Source organism: Lissotriton vulgaris, chromosome 3_2 (assembly GCF_964263255.1).
Source record: "Lissotriton vulgaris chromosome 3_2, aLisVul1.2, whole genome shotgun sequence".
NCBI lineage: Eukaryota > Metazoa > Chordata > Amphibia > Caudata > Salamandridae > Lissotriton > Lissotriton vulgaris.
In genome coordinates, this window is record NC_141690.1 from 245,112,234 (window position 1) to 245,133,902 (window position 21,669).

At 43.3% G+C, this 21,669-nt stretch overlaps 1 protein-coding gene across 2 annotated transcripts in view; it reads right to left on the bottom strand.

Moving 5' to 3' along the window:
- The window catches only part of SLC4A11 (solute carrier family 4 member 11), a 1,871,484-nt gene that overhangs the window by 1,214,785 nt on the left and 635,030 nt on the right, over positions 1-21,669 (bottom strand). Inside the window, exon 1 of one of the 2 annotated variants that reach the window (XM_086964301.1) lies at positions 19,615-20,005. The exons of the other annotated variant lie outside the window; for it this stretch is intronic. Coding sequence (XP_086820427.1) covers positions 19,615-19,654 — 40 coding nt within the window. The 5' untranslated portion in view covers positions 19,655-20,005. Of the gene's footprint in view, positions 1-19,614; positions 20,006-21,669 lie in introns of those variants that run through there. 2 annotated transcript variants of the gene reach the window in all.

Sequence of the window (21,669 nt, forward strand, 5' to 3'; positions counted from 1 at the left end):
GACCTTTGACTATCTGTTCACTCACTAGGACAAGTGGTTTTTAATGCTGTGCCTCAGCCAGGTTCTGTAGGCCCTCAATACATTGCTCTGGTTGGTGTCCCTGTGCCTTCAAGACACCTACTTTACATCTGACACGTATGCCAACATAAAGGCATACTGGGGGTTCACACTGTGTTCTAAGCACTATCAGGGGGGTTCTGCTATTTGAACGAATGCTCAGAAGTGCCATCTCATCCCCATATACAGGGTGACCGTCCTGGAAGCAGTGCAAGACACGAAGAGTTTCCTCCTCCTCAGAGGACTGCAGATATTTAGGATATATTAGATTTCCCAGGATAAATACACTAAATAGAGGGTCTGAGGGATAATTTAGAGACATACGGATTAAATCCCCCTAATTCTACTAATTATCCAACAACAAAATAATCAGTGGTCTATAGAAAACAAAAGAGAAAGGGCTTCTAGATGCAATTCTAAAGTCACTGACAGCCTCTAGTGCGGATATCCTAAATGCCAACAAAGAAAAAGAAGAGGAGAAAATCCAGATGCAGTGTGGAAATTCATATAGACAGTGAAATAAAGAGATCTAAAGAGAACCACTTCAGGATTATTGGTATCCCATCATTTTACTTAGTGCCCAGTGTCATCATCTGGGGTTCCAAACAACTCTTCTTCGTACTTCCTCCATCAAGGGGGAGAACAACTGAATGAGTTGTATCCTCTTGTAGGGTTCTTACAGTAGGAAAGAGCATAAAGGGAACCCTTTCTTTTTGGAAAGTGCAGTGCAAGAAAAAGGAAATAAGTGTGAATTTAAAATGGGATAGACAACAGAGACAGAGGGTAGTATTCCTCTTATTTTCAATCTCAAATTGTATTCCTGCTTAAAAACAGTGCAAATGAAAAAAGCAGTTGTAACTAATCACTGCTTATATGGTCGACATGTTTCAGCCAATGGGATAACTCTCCCTGGCTTTCTTCAGGACCTCCGCGCACACAATCTTTGCCACTGCGATTATTAAATTTCATACATACTGATTGGACATTACTATACCCTTTGTGATCAGTATTCAGATCCTCTGTATATGCATGTGTACGACATCAGTGCAATACGAGGACTAGACCTCACCTCTCTCAGCACCAGCTCCAGTCGGAGGCCCCGCTCTGTCAGTCGTTGCCTCCAACTAAGACGTAACTGGGATCTTTGACTGGAGCTGGTGCTGAGACCACTGATTATTCTGTTGGAGAATTTCCAGGATCCCTGGTTGGCTGAGGTAGGTACTGTAGGCCAAACAGGGACCCGCAAGCCCCAACGTTAGGGAAAAGACAGGTCGACTCTAGAGATAGCCCCTGCTCCACCCCCTTGGTAACTTGGCATGAGCAGCCAGGCTTATCTTCAAGGCCAATGTGTAAAGCATTTGCAATTACGCTCACAGCAATCCAATGATGACCCCACAAATAGACTCCACACTAGTTTCATAGAAAAACAAGTATATGTTTATAAAAAGATTTACAAAGCAACCACACAATACAAACCAACATATGCATCAGGGTAATGCTCCTCCTGGCCTATTATTATTGAGCTAAACTAAACAATCCTACGTAATCCTAATGTTGTAATATGCAATTTGTTATTCAATGATCAGGTACTTCACAACATAAGAATAATGCAGATTGTAATACGGCTATCTGGCGATTTGTACTGTGACTGTAATGCAATGCGTAAAGCAACAATGTGGTAAACTGTTATGCCCCCGTAATGCAATGTGTCTGGTCCCCTTTCAGGTACTCTGTTAGCAAAAAGCAATGCAACGTGTAATACAGTTATATGGCACTTCGTTATGCGAAACGAATCAATGTGGAACACATATATCCGGCAGTTCAGTATGCAACACTAATGCAATGTGTAATGCAATGTGTAATACGACAACCCGGCAGACCGAGATGCAGGACTAAGACAAGGCGAAACACATCTATCAGGCAGTTAGTTATGCAAACCTAGTGCAGTGCGTAACACACCTATAAGGCAGTTCGTTAAGCAAACTAATGCAATGGGCAATACAACAAAACAGGAAGTCCGTTGTGCAGGAATAAATCAATACATGCATCAGATACACCGGTATGCAGAAGTAATGCAATACGCAAGTTAATCCGGCACCGTTCATGGTGCCTCCGGTGGTCTCTACGCCACTCGTGCTGGCTTGCGGTTAGTCTCCGGCCACAGTTACGCCCCCCCCCCCCCCCCCCCCCCCACACACACACACAGGTAAGATGGAACACAGTAAATGCAGTTCCGCACTCAGGCTCCGGTGCTGCCATTTCCTAGGCACACGTGCCTCAATCCTAGCCGAAGCATAGGCTCGCGCTGCAGGACAGAGGCTGAGAGCATCTCCCTCAGAGCCCACGCCCCAGGAAACGACAACGTTACCTGGGGGGAGCAAACCCACTGTCCTCTCCTCATCCAGCGACTTGGGCCTTCAATGCAATTTCTCTGAATTTCCGGGCAATGGGAAGATCCCAGGCTGCACACCACACCCGCACTCAGTCAGTGAGACTCACAGGAACTCCGGGTGCACGATAACAGGCAACCCCTTACAAGGGTCTCAGGCTGCGCACGGCACAAGCACGCATCGCCACTGAGACACACTTGATCTTCTGGTGCCCACGATCGCAGGGCACCACTTGCGCAGGTCTCAGCCGGTAGAACGTACACGCACACAGTGTCGCTGAAGCACACGATCTTCTGGTGCCCCCGATCACAGGGCACCTCTTGCACAAGTCTCAGGGACTAGAAGGTACACGCACACAGCGTCACTAAGACACACTATCTTCCGGTGCCATCAATCACAAGGCACCTCCAGCGAGGGTCTCGGGCTGCAATCAGCACACGCAGTCAGCGTCGCTGAGACACACTTGCTCGATGTACAGGATCACGGGCCAATCCACATGAACGTCTCAGGTTGCTCCCAAGCACACTGCGTCGCTGAGATTTACTTGGCTCCCTGATACACACGTTCACAGCACGATCCTCTCGAAGGACTTGGCTAGACAGAGCACACGCAAACCGCGTACGAGTCTCATTTGGAACTCCAGGTCCCCAAGATCACAGGGCACAACTTGCAAAAGTCTCAGGCTAGACAGAGCACACGCACCCACAGCGTATTTGAGAGTCTTCTCCTGAAACGTTTGTGTTCCTGTGTTTCCAAACAGGGAGCCAGCTCACCTCGGACCCTTGGGGAGAGTTACTACAGGACACAGCAAAGTCCTTCAAGCAGGGGTACACAGCAAAGTTCCTACAACCTTTCCTTAGTTGAAACAGCAAACTACAGGGCATCCCAAGACCACACAGCAAGAGCAGTCCTATCCTACAGTCTCTTCAGTTGCTTCTTCTTTGGCAAAGGTTCCTCTTGATCCACGATGAGCTCCATTCTTGTTCACACTTGATCAAGCCCAAAGTTCAGGGGCTTCAGCTCGCATAGTTATACCCCCTCAATGGCTTTGAAGTCTTTGTGTTACAGGGGCACTGACCGCTGCTCAATTTTAGGGTTTAGGGTAGGTATGGTTTTTTTTAGGTGGGAAGGATAATTTTAGGTTTAGGGAGGGTGTAGGTTTATGGGTGGAAAGGATATTTTAGTGTTTAGGGTAGGGATTGTTTTTTGCGTTGATTGTTTTTTGCGTGGCAAGGGTAATTTTAGGGTAGGTATTAGGGGGGAGTTGTAGGTGGAAGGGTATTTTTTAGGGTTTAGGGTGGGTATGAGCTTTTGGTTGGCAAGGGTATTTTTAAGGTAGGTATGGGTTTTTGGGTGGCAACTGAGTTTTTAGGGTGGGATAGGCTTTTGGTTAACAAGGGCTTTTTTAGAATTTAGGGTAGGTATGGTGCTTGCCTAGCTAGGTTATTTATAGGATTTAGAATGAGCATGGTCTTTTGGGTGGCATGGGTAATTTTAGGATTTAGAGTGGGTCTGGTTTTTTGAGTGCAAGGGTATTTTTGGGGTGGGTATGGGTTTGAGGGGTAAAGAGGAGATAAAAATATATCTTTTTTTTAAATATAGATATTTATACATACATATAATATATACATACACACAAAAAGTGTTTGTACCTACCTTTTAAATTTTTACCAAGAATAAACCTTTTCTATATACATAGAAAGGGTTTATACTTAAATGTAAATTACTTACATTAACATGTTAAAGGCATGTGTGGTAAAAAAATGTGTTGTAATGGCAATTGGTGTTAATGAGACTTGCGTTGTAATGGCACACGTGGTAATGGGATTAGTTGTATCGTCATACATCCACAAACAAAAAGTTGGCACCATTATCAGATGCAAAGGAAGAAAAACAGGACGTTGTTTTAATGGTGCAGGTGGTTTTTCCTCAAATTGGAGCAGAAACAAAGTAACACAGGAACTCTTATCATTCATCCTCAAAACTTGCACAGTCTTTGTTTTTTTTACTATGGTTATCCTCCACACACTTCCTTCTTAAGTTATCTATTGACATCCAGTCCTTTTTCAGTGTCTCCTGACCGGACTAGTGCATGCACAGTGGCTCACACTGCTTGTACAGTTCTGTTCGTCCTGGTTGTGTGCCAGTGGTGTCGGTTGGTGGATGGGCAGTGGGTAGAGTCCTTACCACACTGGACTTCAAGAGAGAAGATTTTGAGAGTTAGCAAGGACTGCACTCGTGTTAGATGCTCTGCCAGTTAGATTGCTTGCGTATTTGCCTCACTTTGGAGGCTACGACTGCTGACCGGCGGCTTAAGGTGAGTGTTAGTTCGAGGCTGATCTTGCATGCTCTTTTACTAGCATGCATGGAGAAATCACAGTGTTACTGTGCCAACAACAGTACCAAAAAACATGGCAAATGTTTACTCCAGCCCAGCGATCGCATTTCTGGTACTTCTGCCCATTGTTAGTGGAAAACTAAAAAAACCTATTTTGTCCTATAAGCAGCTTTAATTTGCATTAGGATTCAGGTCTTTTGTCCTTGTATAGAACTTACAGTAAATCTATGCCTGCGGCAACAGTGGCGATGCTCCTTGCCAAAGTAAGGATCTAGGGCCCTTTTGTTGCCATACGTAAGGCAAGTATTGCAGCTCATAAGAAGCTATATCATCTCCCACTAACGTGCTCACACACTTTAGGCAGCTGACCTTGCTAGGCAATGCTCCCCAAGACAATGGTAATCAAGAATGAATCCCTCCTTCAAGCACCAATTGACAGGCCACATTCTGAAGAAGCCTAATTGGAGGCCAATGTTATCTACATAGCTCCAAGAGGAAATACAGTCTCTGATTTCAATGGAACACTATTTGTTTTCAAGTCAGTACCTAACGGGGGTGGTCAGAGGTCAATTTATATTTTGTTTGACCCTAGGAATCATACTGAAACAGACACTTAACCAAAATCACAGTCGCATTAAATGTCATTTTGTTAAGTATAACATATTTTATCAGAAAGGCTTCAAAGGCTTTTTGTCGTCCATGAGGTATCAAGGACCTAATTTGGCTCAGCATGTGTGAAATTAGGGGATGTGTGACAACCATAAATTAGTGCATTGAAGGGACATACTGTACTGAATCACTGAGAAGATCAGGTGTCTCTGCCAGTTTTAATGGTGATTTTTTTGTGATGGTGTAGCAATTTCCCCAGAGCGTTATTTTACCCATGAACAGCTTAATGTGGCAACGTTGTGGGAACTTATTTCAAAACCTAAACCTGCAAAGAAGTTTGAGAAGTGCTTAATCAGCCTGATTTTTTTCAACTGTGCATTTTTGCCATGCAGATGTGGATAAGGTTTAAGATCTTGTCCAGCGATCACATGAACAATGAGCCACTGAAGAGAAAAGAGGCTCACTTCCTCAATTATTGAAAAGAAAACTGTTTGGCTACCGTCACATCTTACTCGGTCTACAGTCTTGGCATTAAAAAGAAAAAAAATCCTAGTCTGGGAAAGATGGCTTATCTCCAGCATGGTTAGGGAAAACCAAAAGCGAATGTTAACAGTCAACCAAAAAAGGTATGAAAAATGTTAAAAGATAACAGAACAACATGCATAAAACTACTACAAAATAAAGTAAGACTTAAGTGTTAATGTGTGATCGCTCATAATATACTACGAATAAGGAAGTTAAGCCATTTTTTTGTAACATGTTCTCTGAAAAAACCTCCCGAGCCAATTCAGAAGATGGACTTCGCTAAATGGAAAACTGTAGGTGAAGGGAATTATGAGGGGGGGGGGGGGGGGGGGGGGGGGTTAATCCCATAAAATAATGTGCGATTGAAAGTGCAGAATATTCAGTGGAGCAGGAACCCTTCAACTTAGCCCTTTCTGAAGGCTATTGGCAATCACAGCTTCTTTTAAAACTATTATGCTGATGACACCCAAACTTTACCTAGGCATCTCCAATAAACAAAACCAATATCAAGCCCTACAAATTTGGCTGTCAGCCACAATTTTGTAAGGTAAGCATGTTTGACACTTCAGGCATCCAAAACCGCACTACGTTTCATTCACTGCAAAGTCCTCCTCCCGTCCCAAGTCCATTCATACACAACTACTCAGCTGAGGCCAAGTCTATAATCAAACACGAGGGCGTTTAAAGGTTTAGAGGATAAGCAGAAAATTGGCTGTTGCCCGAACGGATCACCTCAGTGGACAACACATTTCACCAAACAGCACCATTTCTGCTCCCTCAACCATATCTCTACATCTGGTTTAGGCTGATGTCTGTCTGTATTGATGCTTTAGCTGATGATTTTGGGAGGTTTAAAATATGTATTTGCTATACTTCTCAAATGAGCCTCTGTCATGCGGCAGAGTAGCTACTTCTGTTACCCCCCTGGGCCCACTGTTTCTAAAGTGCACACCTTTATTTTCATTCAGGGAACCAGTTATCTAAAAGTAAGAGAACCAGAGAGGAACCTAAATAGTGGAAGCACCTGCTCTGGTCTCAATTAGAAGCAAAGAAAAATATCTTGTGACAAATGGAAATATCATGACTATGTCCATAGGCTGAAGGACAGTCATTTGTGGTATAGCGCCATTTGTTAATTCCCACATGGTCCAGCCTATGTTTTTTATGCATGTATGCTGCAAATTAAAAATGTAAAGGGGGATTAATTTCTACCCAATGAGGCTCTTATATCCAATGCTTTCCTTTTCTCAAATGCAGTAGAGATACCTGGCACATTGTTGTCTCTATGTGGAAGAGATTCTTCATCCGACTGCTAATGCAAAAAAAGTTTAGCATGCTACTTTCATCAGGAGCCTACCTTGGTGCGGAGGAAAACATTTTGATACTGTTTTGACTTGCGTACTTTAAAATCAGTGCAGATGCAGAGTAGTGGTTTACTTCTCCCGTATCGGGAGACCTCTTTTTCCCTCCGTTTCAAAGGCTATAACTTGGGCAATTACTTTTAGGCTCAGGTGGGGTTGAATGTCTCGTCACTATACAGAACCAAGAGGAAGTGCACCAATCTACTGGAGGTGCTGGTGCATTTTCTGCGATGTTGGATGGTAAGTAAAACCCATGTACCTCTGGCATCTTTTGAGAAGTCCTTGACAAAGGAGATTATTCAGCAGCAACTCGAATCGTGATTCTGCTGAATTTATGGGAAAATTATAGATTTGCCGCACTTGCCACAGATTTCATTATCTTGTGCGTAAATAGCAAATTATAAAATGTGTTTCTTGCTCGAATGGATCAAAAGTTACTAATACAACCGCTTTTTCTGCTGTGCAATGGCAGGGCCTTTGTTGTGTAGTGGCAGGTCATCTTTCAGTTGCTGGCTGCTGTAAGTAGGTGTTAAACTGATACTAATAAGAAACCCTTTTACCAGACAGTCTTAACATGTGTGAAAATTACCAAACAGTGACTTAATACTGCCACAAAATTTGCCACTTTATGCTGCATCATTTGCGTTTTTTTTGTCGAATCCGAAGCATAATTTGGTCTTTCCCTACTGCATAGTTCCAGTGGTCCTGACTAATTGCAGATGTCATCACCAAAAACAATCAAGTCACCATTGAGCCTCTTAACACTGAAAGGAGGTGCCTCCGGTATCACGTTTTGAGTGACTCCTCGAAGTGCGAACGTGGTTCTCATCAAGGATGCCCGGGGGTGGATGTAGGACTTTTTTTCCTTGGTCTTTTTGGTGGCTGCACTATGAATGCAAAGAAGGGGGAACTCTTCTCTGAAGGAGACTTAGACAGCTTATTAAAAACGTAGTTGAAGCTTCAAGTGAACATTTTACATGTTCCTCAGTCTGCCAGAAGGATTTCTCTGACAAACATGACAATCTTCTGTGATGCGAATTTGGAACGAAACCAACAAAGAAAGCATTAATTTAAGAAAATGTATTATTTGGGGTAAGCGATTGTCCCATCTCAAGGAATAATCAAAACTTGTCAGGGAGAACCCTTAAAGTTGTATATTAAACTGAACTCAACTCCTTGGAGGACATGGCAGGCTTAAATATCTAATATTATGTAAAGTATTTATGCAGCACCAAAACAGTTAAAGTCAAAACACCAGGCAATAAAAATCCCAAACTGAATTATAAAAATAGAAAAATGTAATTAACAAAATGATACCATAACGACAACAAGCATTGGGAAAGCTAAGAGGCCTGTCACTGTTCACAAGACTTGACTTTTGCAGTTCTTGTTTTGTTCGGTCATGGTTACTGCAAAACATAGTTGGGTATGCTGCCAGGCCCTCAATCTAAAAAACATCAAGTACTGTAAAAAATATTTTTGGGTCCAAAAAGGCAGACATTACCAAAGTAGTCCCGACTACTTTGTGTGTGGATGAGCTCCTTGTGAAATCACAAGGAGGTCAGGTTCACAATGAGGTTAGACAACGGTTAAAGTGGGCTGTGGGTGGAAGAGAAATGTGAATGACGCAACAGACTTATGGATTAAGCTTGGCTGAAACACCCAATAAGTAATTATGTTATGCACATCATTTTAGTAAAATGAAAAGGTCAAACTAACACAACCTAATAAAGCGAATCAATCGGATGTTGCCAACCAACCTCTAGCCTTTGCTAACACCTTTTTGTAAAATTTTGTACATCTTTATTATAAATAGAGAAGGTTGAAAAGATAAATGGAGAAGCTTGCAAAACAGATGCTCACAAAAAAATGGATAGACCGATGAATAGCCTTGCAAGGATAGGCCGATGGATAGCTTTGCAAGGATAGACCGATGGATAGCCTTGCAAGGATAGACCGATGGATAGCCTTGCAAGGATAGATCGTTAGCCTTGGATAGACAGGCAAACCTGCAAAGGTAGACAGATTGATAGATTTGCTGAGACTGATACAAGAAAGATTGCAAACAGACAGATAGCTAGCTTTGAAAAGCTATCTCTGCAAATAGAGATACATACACTTGCAAAGAAAAATACATTGACAGATAGCTAGCATGATAGACTTGCATAGATAGACAGAATGATAGACTTAAAGAGAGACAGACTGGTACATACATAGATAGAATGATAGACGTACAAAGGTATATAGGCTTGCAAAAGTAGATAGACTTCCATTAGCAACAGTAGATAGACTTGCAAAAGTAAATAGGCTTGCATACAGATAGCTAGGACGTATAAAGACATTTAGATAGAGAAGTAGACTTGCAAAGATGGATAGTTAGACGGATAAATATATAGATAGACTTTCAAAGATATTTAGATATACATGCAAAGATACATAAACAGGACAGCACAGATTCAATTAATATATCAGTTAAATATCTATATAAGCACACCATACAAAAGCACTGAAAGCAAACTGGAAAGACATAAAAGCAAGACATACAGACCAAATTAGTTTACAGTTAGAGCTGAAGTGCTCAATTAAAATAATACAGGGGTGGAGCTATACATTCATTTTATTGTATACATTCTAAAAAGAGAATTACTATATAAAGGCTACATCCAAATGGAAACAATCTGGTATACTCTGAAGAACAGCAATTAGATTTAAAAAAAAGGTGGCCCCAAAAGGAATTTGCAACGTCATTGGCAGGAACTGATAAAGCTGGACTATATACTAGTATGTGAAGAGCTCCTAGAAAGCGTCCCACTTTCACATCAGACTAAGCACAAAGGCAACACTAAAGTACTAATTGAGTACAAACAAAAACGCAAACTGAAGAGAACTACCTTGCATGTGGATGTGCCCCTAGTGATAGAGCATAGTGCAGTCACTCTGTGATGTTAGCCAGTGGTTCAAGTGGGCTGACTTATTGCCCCATACGGCATACTGTAGTGGAAGTAAGGAAAATGTGAACACCCAACATCAGACCAATGGATGAAGAAAGCGGTCTGAAAGTCCTTTTAAGTATATTATACATATAATTTTTGTAAAATCAAAAGGTCTTGGCTAACACCAGACTTACAAATCCAATCAAGGGAACTGTAAATATGAACTTTTAAAAAGTTAGCTGACAATAACACGAAAAAGCGCAAAGCGCCAATGGTAATCAATGCAATGGTAGACCAAGATCTAGGGGCGAGTTGAGGCAGCTCGCAATGGAGTCCTAGCCAGATATAGAAAGTAAACTGGTCCTGGTGAAAGTTTAGCCATCAAAAAGTTTGAAATTTTTTTAAAAAGAAAATCTTCTCCGAGCAGCACATGGCTGAAATTATATTTGCCACCATAGCACTGAAGGTCAGACACTCTAAGCAGGTTGGTCCCATCGACACGAGCTTTTGGAGATATTAGGTCGAAAAAGTTTTTACGTCCCAACTCAGAAAGGGATAGTTTTTTCAGAGGTACCTGGGGCTTTTGCAAGGGGAAAGTCTGAATTTCAACCAAATGCTGGGGAACTGCCAGTTGGGTACTTTTTCGGGCTAGGTCCCCTTAGCTCTGGGGGAAACGTTCTTACACTTTCTTGGTGTCCCAACACCCAAAGGAGTACACTTCTGAGGCCCAGAACCTTGGGGAAGGCCACTTAGAAACTCTCAGGGTATCAGGCAGAGGCCAACAGCGAAGTCCATTCCAAGTCTACTTGCCACTACTCAGCTGAGCACTTTAGATAAAAAGCCTCTTGAAGCTAGTTATATTCCCGGAGCCACCCAGGTGGTCAGCCAACTGACCCTTGAAGTCTATTTCTTTGTCCTTGGTACAAGAGAGAGCAGTTCTTCAGGGCACCTCTCAGGTCACGGACTTCAGGTTCATTCCTTTTCTGTTCTTCTAAACGTCCTGAAAGTGCTATAAAGTGGTGCCTTGGTGTGACCTATCTATAACAGGCACTAGCTATTGGGAAGGACTCCTCAGCGCTCGCCAATGAATGGTGAAAAAATTTCATGGGGCAACCTTTCCCAATTTTTCAGTTGTTTTGAAAGTGGCTCAAATTACCTGTCAGGCAGGATTTTACACTGTGGTGTTTAAAGAATGCCCACAGCTCTCACCCTTCTATTGAGCTCAGAGAAGTCATCTCTGCCCATTCAGATCAGCCTATTGCATTCTTATGGGAGTAATTTCACACAATTCTGTCCTGAGCAGAGGTTGGGAGTTGCTGAAGATCTCATACAAATTAGCCTTCAGAAATTCTGACTTGTGAACTACAGTGCCTATGTAGTGGTGTCCTAATGTTTAAAAGCGGTTTTACCGGTGAAAATGTTTGTTTGTATTCTTTTACTAGTCGCACTGCAGGTTTTGGACTGCAGCACCCGAGCTAAGGGCAGGCCTTCAGCCATGTTTACACTTCTACTGTAGTAGATGACACAAATAGGTGCTGCCATCCACCATTGACATTTAACTTTCAAGTACTAGGTGCACTTTCTACACCATATACTAGGGATTTAAAGGCAAGTTAAATGTGCCAATCTTGAATAAGCTAATTTATCCAGGTTTAAAGGGGAAAGCAAAATAACTTTACTCCTAGCTAAGAGGGGTATGTTGCACAGAGTTCTCTAAAGCCAGCAAAGCATGTAGCGCACAAATCTTGGGTGACCACATTGAAAAGGGCAGGTTTCATACACATGATCATATGTTTACACTTTTTCCCCCACCACAGGAATGACACTGATAAAAAAGATCCAACGTAGTGACAGCAATTGATTTTTAAAACTGCCAGAGAATCTTTGTGAACCATTCCCTTACAAAAGAGGTTTTACAAGAATGAAGACATGTAAAGGCAGTTACCAAAATCTGTTTTTTATCTGCTATATCTGCTTTGCAAGTCAGAGTCCAAGGGTGCTGGTTCCTCAGAGTAGAAAAAAGAAACAGCAACGTCACTCTTACAGGCTACTTGCTTTAAAAACATAAACTAATATGCTTCAGCCTATGTACTTCATTTATGAAGCACACCCATGTCAATTCAACTGGGTGTTTTTAACTATTATTTTTTTTTAATAATGATTTCTCAGGCAGGCATTTAAAAAATAAAAACCTTTGGGGAAAGACGGGGTTCTCTTTATAAAAAGCGAAAATGGATCCTACACATAAGCAGAGATTTTTTTTTTTAAGGCTGATGACTATTTAAGAAGATAGCAAGATCGTTAAACAGGATTAAACAGAAATAACTTTCCGTTATGTGACTGGTACTTGTGTAATTATAGGACTAAATAGTGTGGCCTCCGAGCTCTGTGGGGTGTTCAGAATGTGTTACCTCACAACTGTAGGCCACAATGATAGTATTTTGCCTCTCAGTAGTGGAATATGAAGTGAGCATTGGCGAGAAGTCTTGAGTTTTCGTGCATGCATTGTTTGATGTGCATCTTTGTGCTTAATGGATGCATTCAACATATGTAGTTCAGCGGCATATCTTGGAAGTTGGAAATGGACAATCATTAGAGGTGGCGGCATGCATATTCATGTTGGTTGTCTGCTTGCCATTCTCAAGCATTCAGATATGGGATATGTCAAAAGACAAGGAAAGGAGAGTTGGATTCAAACTTTTGATAGGTCAGAATGTTCAGTGGAGTGGGAAAAGGGATTTAAACATGTACAATAGTATAGAAAGCCCAAAGGGTCACCAAGATTCCCCAGGCAATTCTACTCAATTTATTTTACAAAAGTGTCGTATTGGAGAAAGTTGCCTCACTGTGTGCAGTATAGTTTAGAAAGATAATCCATCAGAACATATTGCACTGTTTTATATTTATAATCACAAATGTATTTCATCGCCTAAACCACGTATTCTATTCAAGAAGTCAATCTTGAGTGCAGACTGATCACGGGCAATTCCCCATATACTGCTAAATTTCCAGGTATTGGAAAATCCAATAATTTTAGCCTCTAACCCATAAATATACTACAGAACCCTGTGCAACTCTAGCTATATTCTATGTAGGCAACCTGCGGACTTGGCATTCTCTCGAACTGCAGCGCAAAAAGCATGGGGCAGAAAACATTTGTAGGCACCCTACACCCCCAGTCTCCCCTCTTGTAGCATGCATGCAGAAACCGGGTGTTTACATATTTTGTAACAATGAACAAACCGAGTAGGGTCAAATATGCTTCTTAAGAAAATGGCTAATTACTGTCTGAACTCTGTCAGTTTGAAATCATAGGCTGCCCTAGATCTCAGATCCCCTTTCATCGCTGTCCGCTTCTTTCTTCATCAGATGCCAGTCCAGGCAGCCTCATACTGGCTCGATTCTTTAGACTCAAGTTTGCTGCCATACTCGCTCAGTAGTCACTCACGATGAGTTTCACATAGCTGTCAAGGTTTCTGATTGCAATTTGTGACATTTTCATCATTTAAGTGTCATTATGAGTGACATTTCTACGGCTATGAGTGACACTTTCTCACGAGCAAAATCAAGCAATGAAGACAACGGAAACGTAAATATCTTGATTTACAACCATTTGAGCAATGAGAAACTCTAAGCATTAACTGCTGAAAAGTACCAGAAATGGAGAAGCACTAACCTAGCGCCCTTTTAACCTGAAGTGGTATGTGAGGAGCTCCATGGAACAGACTGGCGATTGCTTGCCTATGGTGCAATAACAAGAGGATTACAAACAGCAGAAAGCCATCATTTTGAGGTGGCATGTAATGTGACACCCACCAAAAACTGATGTGGATGTGATCTGCCTACCTCTCGTCCCCCAGTCCCACCCCTCCTCATTCAGAGGTTGGGCACCTCACTGTGTGTTCCATGATGATCTACAATAGCGCCATTCTCATACAGGCAAGCCTTGCAGGAGGGATGTGGGGCATCAGCTGCTGCAAGTTGGCATGGAAATATATAAGAAGGCAAACCAAATCTGCTGTGGTTTTTCCTGCATCCACGATGCAGAACATGGTGATGCTGGCCTTGGTTAGTGCGCGAACCTTAACCTCGAATGACTCAAGACTGACTAGCATGGGCCGTTCCACCCATGGACGGTGGTTCGCATAGAGCAGGAGTTGGAAGGAATGTTCCGTCTTCTGCCCAATGGGCTATACCATATATGTCTGCCTACTGTTTTCCTGAATAGCAGATTTTGGTCATCATTTTAATCAGATTAAAACATCGCCCGCTATTCATTATAGGTTTTATCACCTAATGAGAATATACATTCAATGCACCTGAGCAGATTGTAGGTAAATGTATATCATCTAAATGACCCCAGAACTGGTGCATAGCGGCTCGTTTTTTACAAATCCTTGCATCTAGTTGTGAGAATATAAACCCAGCCATAACATCAGTAAACACCAGTAGTAGTTGGAACAGAGGACCGGGTTCTGCCCAATGGGGTACAACAAAGAGGTCGGATAACGGGTTTTTCGAATACCAGAATCTGGTTTACATCCCAAGCAGATTCAATCATCGTCCATAAGTGATGACATGTCCGATTGCCCAATGAGAATATACATCCATTGCACCCGGTTAGGCAACAATCAAATACATTTCATCCTAATGACCCTGGACCCGAGTCAATGCGTCTCGTTACATCCAAATTTCCTTCTGTTCATTTAATAAAGTTGCGGTTATACAAGTTCATCCGCACTGTTGCTTTAAACTTTTAACAACAACCAGGAACTTGCGATCACGTGGCAGCCCGGTCATCCAATTAAATCACTCGGTTCATCAGCTGGGTTCTGAACGCAGGTTACGGAAGGTTTACTACGGACGAACAAAGACGGCTCTGCTGGTAAGGGTCCTAACAGATCTTGTTGCCATGCTTTCGCTTCGACACTCAGCGTCTTCTCTGGACTAACCCGCGACCTTCTGCTTTCTCTTTGCAGAACGCTAGCAAGACGCCAGCGTCTAAATTCGATAGGGCGCTTATCAATCATTTATTGCAGCATGGACGTTTCACACATTCGGTAAGCTGGCTGCAAGCCCCTTTATCGTACGCTTGTTTTTTCCAATGGCAATTAGATAGTTCTTCAATACAAATTTGTACCCCATAATCTGACTAAGATATTTCTTTTCCCTAGATAAAATTATACGAGCCTCAAAATAGATAAGCCTTCAGCTTGAACCCATCGAACCCATTGCACAACATAAACCTAATGTGTAACGTGTGTGTCGTTGGCTAACTTCAAACTGTTTGTCACATTCTCCTCATCCACAGTGGTTTATTGGCTGTATGCCATCTACTAAGAAGATTGCTTTTTGTCTTACAATAAGGTATGGACAGAGGTGTTTTGTTGGGTGTGCTACTGACATTAAGAACTTTGGTTTTTGGACAGAATGTCTTAATGAGTTTTTGTTTATTTTTGTAGATTGTTGGTCCTGAGGAGAACTCCGCATTGGGGAGTTAGAAACGCGTCGACCTGTTTTTGGGTCCTTTTGTCAAATGGAAATTATATTATAAATAGTGGTTATTAAATAGGATTAATACTATGGAGATTGTGTTTAGCACATTAATTACCATCTGTAGACATTGTTTATATGTTTATATGAACCTATATTTTTTTGACATTGGACCCTAAGTATTTTTTTGCTTTGTGGTATGAGTGTAGATGGATGAAAGGTTTTGCCAAAGTGAAAGTTTGGATGTGTTGTAAATATTGTAAAAAGGGTTTTGTATAGTATGTTTCAATTGTAATGTTTTATTGTATTTTTTGTACATACACATGAAAATAGTTTATGAAAAAAACTTTTGATCCACTAGTGCAAAAATAAATAAACTAGTGACGCAAATTAGAAAAAGGACCGTTATGATTTGTTCATAGGGGTCATCCTAAAAAAATTACCAAGTCATATCCAGTACTGGCAGTTGTGTTGTTGTTAAGGCCATGGAAAAGTGCACTAGGAACCAGTTCGAGTCTCGGCGATGTTGGCTCTGAGCAATGTCCTGTGATTCTGGGCAAATCTGTTAATTTCCAGTGCCCAAGAAAAAATATATGTATCCTTGTAATGCATCTGTGGTGCAAGTAAAGCACTCCAATTAAATTGGGTCGAGTTCGCACCCTATCATAAACTGCAAACGAAAGCACGCCCTGGGAGAAAAGTCCCAGTGTGTTTTGGAACACTGGCTGAATAGTATAAACTAAATAAGGCCCTACCTGAAACCTCCTTTGCTGGGGTCTCATGAAAAAGCCAACTGAATCTCCACAGTGACCGTCCTGGCACAGTAGTCCTCGCGTGATAGATTAAATCTTAGTTGGGCACAAGGCTGCAGGGTCAGCGTTACAGATCATCCGACACCCCAGTAGCTTGGCAGCTCGGCTGGGCCGCTGAAGTCTGAGTGATGCTGCTTATTATTATACATTTGAAATGGTCAAGTCGGCTGCAATATTATCAGCGGGTAGTAAGTTAACAGATGGACTACATACAGGCATGGCGTGGGCCGGGTCGGTGCGAGGGGCCTGCAGCAGCATTACGAGCTGCACCATCATTCAATTTGCGGGGCCATCCGAAAACCAGCCAGCCCGGAGACGCACCTTCCTCAAAGCTCCACGCTCCGGCAGCAGGATGTGATGTCACCCCTTGGCGCCGGCACGTAGTAGATAACCTGACTGGGCCCAGCAGTCTAATCACTGGATCTCGACGTCAGGCTGCCAGCAGCGCCGCGAGGGAATGATCACAATAATTTTGAATATTGATACATTGTAGTACTTGTGCAGCGCTGCCTTACCTCAGAGTGCGAGCACCGAGCCCGTGGAAGCGCATTGCGCCGCACGCATTGCATGGCACTGGCGGCGCGCTGCCAGCTTTCACACTTGGCGCTTTCAGAGAAAGTTGAGACTGACACCAGTCTCAATAGATATGCGTGACAATGCAGTTCAGTAATGCGGATTACCGCACTGAAATGCGTTGGTGTAACGCACGATGCGTGATACTTGGCAGAACTGGTTTCACTTTGAACAATGATTGGGTGAGGATACTTAACTCATCCATTACTGCTACTCAAATACGGGACAGAAAGTGGAGCCAGCGGTAAATGACTACAGAAAGTGAAGCATGCAAGAGGGGTATGGGAATGTGGGGACAGAAAACAGGGGTGACTAGTTTTTTAGAATCCAAGAAGAAAAAAATTGGAAAAAATGAATAAAGAAATTGAGGGCAGTTTCATTAAGTGCTTTGGCTATCTTCCTTGCACAGTTCCGTTGGTACAAATGAACAAAAAAAAGTTCAAATCTTCTCATTAGACTTGCTCGCTTGGGCCCATTTATAGCAATAATCTGATAGCACCATCTCCTTACAGAACGAGCACATCCGCCTTGTGTATACTCTATGAGTGAGCAACCCTCACTGCTGCAGCGTTCTCAAACAGCACTTGGTAAATCATACATGGCATGTACGGATGCCTATTACCCCAAAGAAGGCACTGAGAGCTAGTGCATGGAGACATTAGTAGTTTGAATGTACACCTCAGTACACAGCGGTCTCCCACAGAACGCACTTGTGTATTAATATTGCAATTTATCGTTTCAGTACTTACTGGACACGCAGGATGGTTAATGAATATTTTAGTTTCAGAGACGTTCAGCAAAAGCGCAGTTTCACAGCTAACATCCCAGAAATACTCAATGTCACCCAATTTCTATCAACCACAGCTACTGCCAAATACTTGAAAAATATTCTTGTTTCTTCGCTCTACTAGTCTCCGTCAAATGAACTTTAAATCTGCTTAGCCAATTGATGTTTTCAGTGCTTAAACAACTGCCAGATCTCGCAAGAGCCCCTCCCTCTGCTATGGATCGACAATCCGGAGTAGGTAATTACTGTGTTTTATCTTACGGTATCCGATCTCCACCGAGCGACAAAAGCTTCGGGCTAATAGATGCAATGGTGTCGGTCTAGTTCCCCCAGAGCCTGGTGTAAGTATTCTGGGAGGATTCCAGGCCCGCATCACAACAAGCATCACCTGTGATAACATCAAGCAAGGCTGCAACCCTGCCTCCGAAAGTGCAACTTCCCAGTAACTGCTGGGCTTTTTGGGACCGACGTCTTCCCACTACAAGACAGGTTAGGAAACACTGTGCAGCGTTGAGGCCTGCATGCTGGAGCGCAGAGTGCTATTCAAAAACACAACCCCGCAGCCAGGGACCGTGCAGATCGCCTCCAAAGCCAAATACCGCCACACGCAGCATCTTACAGCGAACAGCGGGTGCAACCGACCGCGGGGTGCCCAGGCAAAGCCCACTGTACACAAACAAGATCTACATGCACGTGTAGTCAGATTCAAGGGCAGGGTATCTGGAACGAATAATTACAGTGCTTCAAAACACCGTGGTAAAGTAGATGCACTGGCAGTGCCCCCTTCCTCTCCCCCCACAACCTTCATTCCTCCCCCATCTTAAGAAAGTCCTGCTCCTCAACCAATACTTCTCTGACCAAGCTAACCAACCTAGGCATCAAAAGACTCCCCTCTCACTCTGCCCATCAAGGATGTGGAGTTTTCGGACTGTTTCAACCTCCTGCGATTTCACTCCTTCACTGTATACTTAAGTGTGATGTCTTTGTTTATAGGTGTATGCATCCTCGTGTCCTGCGATGTAGTGCAATGTTTTATTTTCCTTTGTGTATGTAAAGCGCTCTAATACCCACGAATCAAGCTAGAGCTAGATAAAACTTTATAATTAATAAAATGTGAACACCGCTGCTTTAACACGTGACACCTGCAGATCCTTTTCTATCCATCTGCTGCTCTTCCTCTTTTAATCAAGTACGAGATGATGAAATTAAAAGTAATTTGCACGTAAAAGTAATAAATACTTTGGCATCAAATAACTGGCAACATTTAAAGTCATAACAATCAATTGTTGCGTGTAATAGCAGCTTCTTTTGAAGTTCGTAGTTTCCAAAAGGCTGCTAGGGGAGCTTAACTTCGCAAACACGTTGCCTGCTGAAAATCAAACTGTGGCCCAGGAGCCGTGCAAACAGAAACCACGACTGCAGCGGATAAACAAATGAGGCAAGCTCGTCCACAACATGTTTGTGAAGGGTGTGCAACATACTTCCAACCACCAAAAAAACGAGTAATAAAAAGACAAAAAAAAGAGGAGAAACGTCTGCAAAGTGGTGAAAAAAATGTGTTTGCTCCACGTCTGCAGACTGAACAGGAAGAGCCCCATAGGGGGAGGGCTGCATCTTCCTGCAAGTTGTGTAAGGGGGACCTAAAGAAAAGTGTAGGAGGCGGCAGCGGCAGCAGCAGCTGCTCGGGGGAGGGAGCGAGCGAGCTGTCCGTCAAGCACTCCGGGAGAGTCCCTTACCACATGGCTGGAGGTGGAAGACGCGCCGGGTCGCTGCCATCCTTGCTGCTGGCTCGAGGACCGCCTCACCCCATCTTCACCATCGTAAGACTCGGAGGCTGCGCTGCACTGTCCTTGCTGCCTCCGGCCGGCTCCCCGTCCACAGTGACTGAGCCTCCCTGGCAGTCTGGAGCAGCAGCACCGAAGGAGGAGGGAGGGAGGCCACACGGCGGGACACACCCCGAGCGAGCCCCCGCCCTGGTCCTAGCGCCGCCCGCTTCGGAGGCAGGCAGACACTGCCGCATTCATGCCCGCCCGCCCGGTGCGCGCACCGCATCCAGCACTACCGCGGCTCACCGACCCTCGCTTCAAGCGATGCCCAGAACATCCACGCTGCCCGGCCCGCACTTCAAGTCGGATGCCCGACTGCCGCGTGTCTTCTCACGTGACCGACACTCTACACTCAATTTAGTTTGGAAATTAGTATTTCCTGCTGTGACTTCCAGCACACGCAGTGCATCTGAACATTTACATGTTTGAGAACCTATCTCCTTGAAGCGAACCACGTCGATGTTACGCTTTTGCATAGTTTTGCTTATATTTCAGATCTCGACGATGGCTCGAATCTGCTCTCTTTTGAAGCTCTCTATTGCCCATGGGCAACGTTCGCGCTATTTTAAAAACCACAAAAGTAAAAATAAGTTTTAGAAATCCGTACATTTGATGTAGCTGGGTACATTTGGTGGGGCGGGTGCTAGGTTGCACGAGCTCGTTAATGTGCGATCCCAGCAATACCATTAGCAGACTGAAGGGCGGGTTCGGACCCTTCATGTTCATCCTTCCCTGACAACTTGCAGCGTCTTCCTCTGGTGAGTGAGCAAAGGAAGAGCAGGGGATGGGACAGCTCAGATGCAGAGGACACTTTCAAACAGATCCTTCTCCAGTTTGCTTTATTGGCAGGTGGGTTCTCTATAAGATCGTATGTATTGTAGAGATGTTAATGTGTGTAGTTATTAACATAGCCTACAGATCACTGGGCAGTTGGTGACAGCATTTGCAACCCATCTCTCTGCAGCATACATCACTGAAATAATTTCATATCCGATTTTAAACATACTTAGGCTAAGAGGTATGCCCCGCGCACGCCCCCAGTGTTTGAAAATGTGGTCACCGAGAAGATTGTAATCTCAGTTACCCATTAGTATAAGGAAAAACACATGTAGGGTTACAGTAGATAAAACTAGTATTAAACATTCTATTAACATTTATCGGTGGGATAGTCCTTCCAAGGAAGAGGACATCGTTGCCTTTGCAATTTAGTCCGACCTATTTTTTTTTTTAATTATAATTTAAGGACTTGCTCCCCGTTTAATAGGCTCAAGAGAGAAGCTAAAGTGTCCAGCACTAGTGACATCAAACTATTTAAACTGAAGAAAAGATTGTGCTCCCTGGTTCAGGGACTTGTCCTTGCATCTGGCTTCAAAAGAGAAAGTAGCATGACCTACGCCTGGGCCCCATAAATATTTTGGTGAACCTGTCCTTTATGTTTAGAGTATGGGACCGTTTTTTAGAAACTTGAGGCTATATATCAGACCTCTCAAAAGATACGCCAATTCCAACGCATTTCTAGATGAGTTTGTGTTAGGATTATCTTGCAGAGGTAGGCAAAATCTAATTTTGAGACACCATAACCCAATAAAAAAAACACAAATAAGTTTCCTACTGTGTCCCTACAAACTTACCAGACGTTGCAAGGAAAAGGGGAACTTGAACCATCTCCTATCAGGATGATGGCCTTATCTCTCACGGGGTCCTCATTTACACTAATTCATGCTTCAATTATTTACCGGTAATTGCATTACTCTGAGTCTTACTCCCTCGCTTCCCTTACTTACAAAATTGAGGCTTCCCTGCCTCACCAGACACCCGTACCCACGTGATTTGTCACGGGGGGACTATATATGGCCCTCAGCCTCCTCATACCTCCTGTAATACCACATAGATCGAAACCATACCAAAGGTTGGCCTGGACCATCAGGGAGGGAGGGAGGGATGTAAGTAAGGGAAGCGAGGTAG